General features: G+C 41.0%; 1 protein-coding gene across 6 annotated transcripts in view; it reads right to left on the bottom strand.

Moving 5' to 3' along the window:
- Nucleotides 1–5,245: 5,245 nt before the first annotated feature.
- The window catches only part of LOC129718382 (septin-4), a 45,283-nt gene continuing 44,027 nt past the window's right edge, over nucleotides 5,246–6,501 (bottom strand). For all 6 annotated transcript variants that reach the window (XM_055669129.1, XM_055669130.1, XM_055669131.1 and 3 more), the window contains one exon: nucleotides 5,246–6,388. In XM_055669129.1, the coding sequence (XP_055525104.1) occupies nucleotides 6,305–6,388 (84 nt within the window). In that variant the 3' untranslated portion in view covers nucleotides 5,246–6,304. The remainder of the gene's footprint in view (nucleotides 6,389–6,501) is intronic.

The raw sequence follows: 6,501 nt of genomic DNA, 5'->3' as shown, positions 1-6,501 counted from the left end.
AGAACTCGTGAAAAATTCTTGAGCAGGTTTGGTTGTCCGTCCAACTATCTGGTCGGAAATTATTCATTTGTACCGTTTATATTTCGCCGGATCGAACACGCGACAAGCAATTGATCGACATGCATCTCCAGTCGATGTCAACGATAGTCTCCAGAGCCAAACCGTGTGACGATATTATTGTTATTGGGGACTTTATTTTACCTAGTTTGTTTTGGCGCTACTCTCGGGACGGATTTCTTTATCCCGACCAAAATCAGTCAACATTCCATGCCTGCGCTCTGGATCTCTTGGATGGTTACAGAGCCGCGGGACTGCAGCAAATCAACTGTAATACAAACGAGAATGGGCGTTGTTTAGATCTTTGTTTCGTCAGCATTAATAATACGGCACCGCTGCTTGTTCTCGCACCTGATCCTCTCGTAAAAAACGTTGCTCATCACTCGGCACTTGTTTTGTCGCTTGACGATCGCTTCAAAGTCGAATATCACGAGCCTCTCACTCGGTTTATTTGCAATTTTCGGCGAGCCGGCTTCGACGGTTGGTAAATGCGCTGTAAATCCAACGGATATCGATTCGGCTGTCAACGATTTTTCTACCGTACCGATCGCATAAATATCACCGGCATTGCATGGCAATCACCGGCATTGCGTCGCTTAAAAACGTTGAAAAACACCGCGTTAAAGCGGTTCTCAGCGACTAGTGCTCTTGTTCTTCGTGATCATTACCAACAGCTGAACTACGAGTACAAACGACTTCGTAGACGGTGCTACGCGAACTATAGACGCCATATAGACGGCAGACTGAGAGCAAACTCGAAGAAATTCTGAAACTACGTCAACGAACAGTGGAAGGAGTTAGTTAGGTTTACCATCCACGATGGAATGGACTGGTGAGAAAGCAGATAATGTTGCCGCTATTTGCCGAATGTTCTCTGTACAAGCGTGTTCAGCAACGAAATACCAACAGATGGAGAGATCTCTTATGATGCTAATAACGTCCCTTTCCCTGGGCACTCCATGGCTTCGATAAACATCGACGATAATGCAATCCTTGCCGCTGCTAGAAAATTGAAACACACGTACTCTCCGGGCCCGGATGGAATCCCAGCTACACTGCTTAAAAAATGCATTGCTGGATTGCACACACCGCTTACCCACTTGTTTCGTTTGTCACTCGCTACAGGTAGATTCCCTACAACTTGGAAACATGCCTTTCTGTTCCCGGTCCATAAAAAAGGCGATCGCTTGAAGAAAGATAATTATTCAGGCATTTCTACTTTGTTTGCAATTTCGAAGCTATTTGACCTAGTCGTTCTTCAACCAATTTTTTCACATTGTCAACGCACTTTTGCTGACGACCAATACGGATTTCTTCCGAAGCGCTGTTTTGACTTTACGGATTGACTGCCCGGCCATATCGCTTGATCAACCTAAACGCGCCATCCAAAACCCTGCGGAGGTCACCTGCGTTGCAACTGCCTTTTCGTCGCACCAACTACAGTGCAAACTGTGACATTATTGGTATTCAACGTGCCTTCAACCGTGTGTCATCTGCTTTTGACTCTAATTTATTGCATCGAGTCCTACGTACAAAATTTGTATCTCTGTTTCGCAATGTTTTATATATTAAAAACCATTAGGACTAGTTTAATAACGTCTGTTGGTAGAGATATTGTTGAATATAGGAATATCGGTCGAAATTACCCGATCTTGGAAAATGTTAATGTTTTTCGGAAGCCAAACGAACAGCAAATAAAGGCACTGAGCAACGCGCGACGCTTATTCCATTTTTCGGAAACACTTTATTCATTAACCCTAAACACATTTATTAATTACTTAACGATAATTAGTTATAATTAATTTTGATCGACATATCACAATTTGTTGCCGTGGCTTAAAATACGTGTGTTCCTGTTGCAAGGCTGGAGACCAGAGATGCCAGATGTTTTTGAAAAATGTCTGCAACTGCTTGAAAAACCGGAAAAATGTGCTCGAAATCTGAAAAAAATCTACCCGTGATCCGAAAAAATTTCGCTCGCGCAGTCAAAAGTCCGTAAAAATCTGCTCACATTTTGAGAAAATCTGCGCAAATATAAGGAGAGCCTGACAAAATATGCAGAGACCGTGGAAAAACTGCAAATCACTCAAAATCTGCACACGGACTCTAAAAATCTGCGTTTTGCAGACAAATCTGCACATTTGGTATCCCTGCTGGAGACGACTGATCATCGATGATGAAGTGGAAGACGATCTATCCGATCGATTCTGTTCGGGATCAATTTATCGATTCTACTCGGTATCAAAAGTGGTGAATATAGCTGTGAGTGCTTTATTGGTAGCGCCTCGTTGCAAGGGTATGACCGTACACTAACAGATATAAATAAAATTGAAAAAAAACCTTGGAGACTCAAAAGAGCCCTCCTTCTCTGTCAGCATTCCACCAGGGTTGGTTGCCCGATCTTTCCTTGGTTGTTCGTATCCCAGCTGGCACCGCGTGGAGGTTTGGATGGGAGTGACTAGATAAGAGACTAAGGACCACGTGTGGGCTCTATTTTATTCCTGTAGGTGCACTTGGCACCGATGGTACGCATTATTAAAGTTGACTAGAACAAGATACCTAACTTTCATATTTTCATACATTTTGAACACGACCGATTCCCGACGGTTAGTGCTGCCATCTGATGACTTAAATTCTCATAAAATTGTCACTATGAGCAAAACCGTGCATAGTTCGTCATCGATCATTGAGTTGTTCAAGATTGCATATGAAAAAGGTGTAGCAGTTTGGTCAGCTCGACGCTTAAGATAACATCAAAAACATCATACCAAGAAGACTGGCATCTCAGGATCGATCCCATATAAATGACAAGCTTCAAATCAAACAGCGCACTCCATCTAGGTGGAAGTGTGCTATGAAAGTGTTGGTAATTACATCGCTGCGAAAACAGAGTGTGCGTATGTGGTGGTCCAGTCTGTGCGTTCGGCTTGCGCTCGCATCGTCAGCAAACACTAGCATGCGTCAGTTACACTTTTACTCAACAGACTGCACTGCCAAAAAAAAAAATATGGAAATAGTATTTAATGCAAAAAATGACAGTATCATTAATCTGCATGTTATCAAAAACATCATATTAAGAAGACTAGGAACTCTGCCTGAGATTGAGCGACAGCAAAATGATACTGTCATTTTTTGCATTAAATACTATTTCCATATTTTTTGCACTTCAAAGTACGAAAGAAAAGTGTGAAGTTGACAGTCAGAGTGGGAGTTTATATTGAGGGGTTATGTTTATTTTCAGGTCTCATTCTACCAAAACTTAAAGTTTGATATGTCGCAAACCAGGTTTCAGAACTATTGTGCATATGGTCAGGTTCACCGGGGCACCCGATTTTTGCTTTAATAACCTCGACAAGAGTGGAAAACTTGGCTGTAGAGCGTGCTCATAGCGGTTATCAGGAAGATCTGATGGTACGCTTAACGCGCCGATTTACATTTTGGAGGAAACAAAAGCTACTTTACACGGATTTACACGTTTCCTAGTGTGCGTAGGTGAAAAGTCACTTAGTTCTATACTTAGTGTTGCATCTATGTTCAGTTTATATACCCAGCGATATCCAACCGCTTTCCGTCCAGCAGCTGAGTTGATTAGCTCACACATTTCATTTTGCTCGGTAGATTCAGCGTTGACCTTTGCAGATAATTGCCTCCTTTCCTGCTCAACTACCTCGTCATCCAGGGCCTGTAAGGAGCAACACTCTTCGTTGGTCTACCGATTCGCCGTGCTATAATGTCCAGAGAATTCCATAAAACGATTGGTCACCTTCCGATGTACTAAGATAAACTTTCAGCTTTTCTGCTGATTTTGGCAGCACGGTGCTCGAATACTGTCAACTGAGTTCAAAGGAAAAGGCACATCAGCGCCACCATCGCTGCGGCGGGAATATTCCGCATAACTGAAACTCATTTGAAATGACCGTTATTTTGATCCACGGAAATAAATCTCGTGGTACGTCTGTTTGTCTGTGCTTAGACCATGCTTATATAGAGCTAAGACAAGACGCGACAGCTGGCTTCTTATTTTTCTTTTCGTAAAGGCCGTCATCCCCGTAGAAATTTTTTTGAACGTACCATACCGTTGATGCCAGAATGATTATTTTTAACAACTTCTGCAAGTCAATGAAAATAAAACAAATTAAAATTGCAATATATAGGCGAATAATACTCAATTTTTATTAATTATTTTATGTTCAATAAAGCATACTTCTACTATCAAATTTTTTCTCCCTAAGTTACTTGGTACCCAAATTAATTCTTGGCCTTCAACCGAAACAGTAAAAAAAGATTAATCAATGCATTTTTAAAGTTATAACAGAGAAATACATTACTCGGTAATATCATGTACTTTGCATACTTTTGCATCATTATTTATGAACAATTATAATTGCTAAATTATGACTCTCCAGCATCACTGCTTTACAGTGAAAAGTAACCTCGTTGTATTTTCTACGTGTAACGGTGACCAGCTGTCGCGTCTTGTCTTAGATATAGAGAAACAACGCACCCCTGGAGTTTTCAATCGGAAAGTGAAGATTGAAGATGGATCGTGACTAGCGAACCTATACATTAGAGAAATGACAAGACACTCACCGTTAAGGCAACTGTCAACATCAAAACGGATAACGGCAATGCAAAATGATACAACTCGCCCGTTTTGATGTTGACAGTTGCCTTAACGGTGAGTGTCTTGTCATTTCTCTAATGTATAGGTTCGCTAATCGTGACGGAGGCGAATGAACCACGAGTTGCAGAACAGCGAAAACGGGAAGACTACGGTGGGCTGGGCATATCGAAAGAATGTCGGATGTAAGCCTTGATTCTCGATATTTAAAAACTACCAGCAGAGTGCAGAGCCTTCTCAGGGTACCGAGTTAACCCTCTAGTGCCCGCGCTGGCGGGCTTCAGTCAAACCTCTAAAAACCTTCAAAAAGTACTTGAAAAGTGTTTATAATGATTCATAGTGATTTTACCGAAGCCCTTCTAGAAATAAACCTGGGCACTAGAGTGTTAAATAAAGACGATTTCAAGGGACAAGGGACACTACGGCTGACTGGTAAGCTAAGTGATTACTATACTAAATCTGCGGGATTCAGCACTTCCCTATCGGATTTTCTAAACAAACATGCGATTTAGTGAATCCAGTCTAATCTCGGCTGTGATATCGTGTAACGGTTTACTTCTGTACAGCTGTTTTCTACCTTTTATTGAAATATCTAAATCCTACCAATACTTGTAATGGTTGCTCTGTGATTGGTTGTGTTCTTCTGTTGGTACATCTTCTTCCCGTGACGAGACACGACATAACTTATACAACGTAGCGTATGTAATGCGGAACCGAAACACTACCACCAGAATGTACGAACTATCAAATATTTAGTGTATGGTTTAGTTGGTAGTTACAGCGTGTATAAATAAATAGTTTCAATCAGACGATCGACAACGTAATTCATATCGGTTTTTTTTTCTCAATATAAATAAGTTCTTGTACAAATGCCACTGCGAAGGGTGGCGCCAAAATAAACACTTTCAAAGCAAACAATTATAAATATAGCTTCTGCGCTTCCACTAACAAATATAGTGTGATGTTTCGAAAAATAACAATTAAAGTGATAGTTTAAAACAACTTCCCACACGGTAGAATTGGTAAAATAGTTCCAACGAAAGCGCTCCTTTACCTTTTAATGGTCGCGGCGAGATTTTCATGTTTGTGTGTGTGTGTGTTGTGTGTCCATGTATAATTGTTCACTGTATTGCACGTTTTGCTAGGATCTCTTCTGGTTAGTCTGATGGTTCTCCTATTTTGAATTATTGGTTCATGTGCTCTTTGGTCTTTTCAGCAATTTACTGCGTTACTGTAGCCTACCGTGTATAAATAGCTTTCTAATGGCTATTCCGATTTACTCGATTTTATAACTTCCTAGACATCAAGTTACATGTTATGTTATAAGGGGATAAATTACCTATTTATTGGAGTAGAAAGATGACCAGCTTAAACCGGTTTCGCGGAGATTGCCGTATTACATTATGGGGACATATGACGTGACACTTGCACTCGGTTCCTATATAGCCAATGAAAGGATATTGATGTGCGGATGCGGAGGATTCTGTAAGGTTTACGCTAGGGTACGGTTGATTATGAGGTGCCTTAATGTATAACGAAAATTCCCACCTAAAAACATTGCGCGTGATTTACTAATGTATTTGATGGGTGTTGACTGCCTACGACTGTATACAATTTTTTTTGCATTCAAACATCAATAACGGCGTCGCTCATCTGGGTCGACTTTAGCTTCTCCTGCATCTGTGCTAGCATGTCCTGCATTCTTCGGATCTGCAAGAAGAACAAACAACGGTAGCAGTAGTATAGAGTGAGTCAGATCAAATTACGCTTGGAGCAAAGAAAAGCGACTAATTGCGGTAAAAAAGTCTCACCACAGCTTAATT

The sequence above is a fragment of the Wyeomyia smithii genome, chromosome 1, assembly GCF_029784165.1.
Source record: "Wyeomyia smithii strain HCP4-BCI-WySm-NY-G18 chromosome 1, ASM2978416v1, whole genome shotgun sequence".
NCBI classification, from domain to species: domain Eukaryota; kingdom Metazoa; phylum Arthropoda; class Insecta; order Diptera; family Culicidae; genus Wyeomyia; species Wyeomyia smithii.
This window is presented reverse-complemented; position numbering and strand designations above follow the sequence as displayed.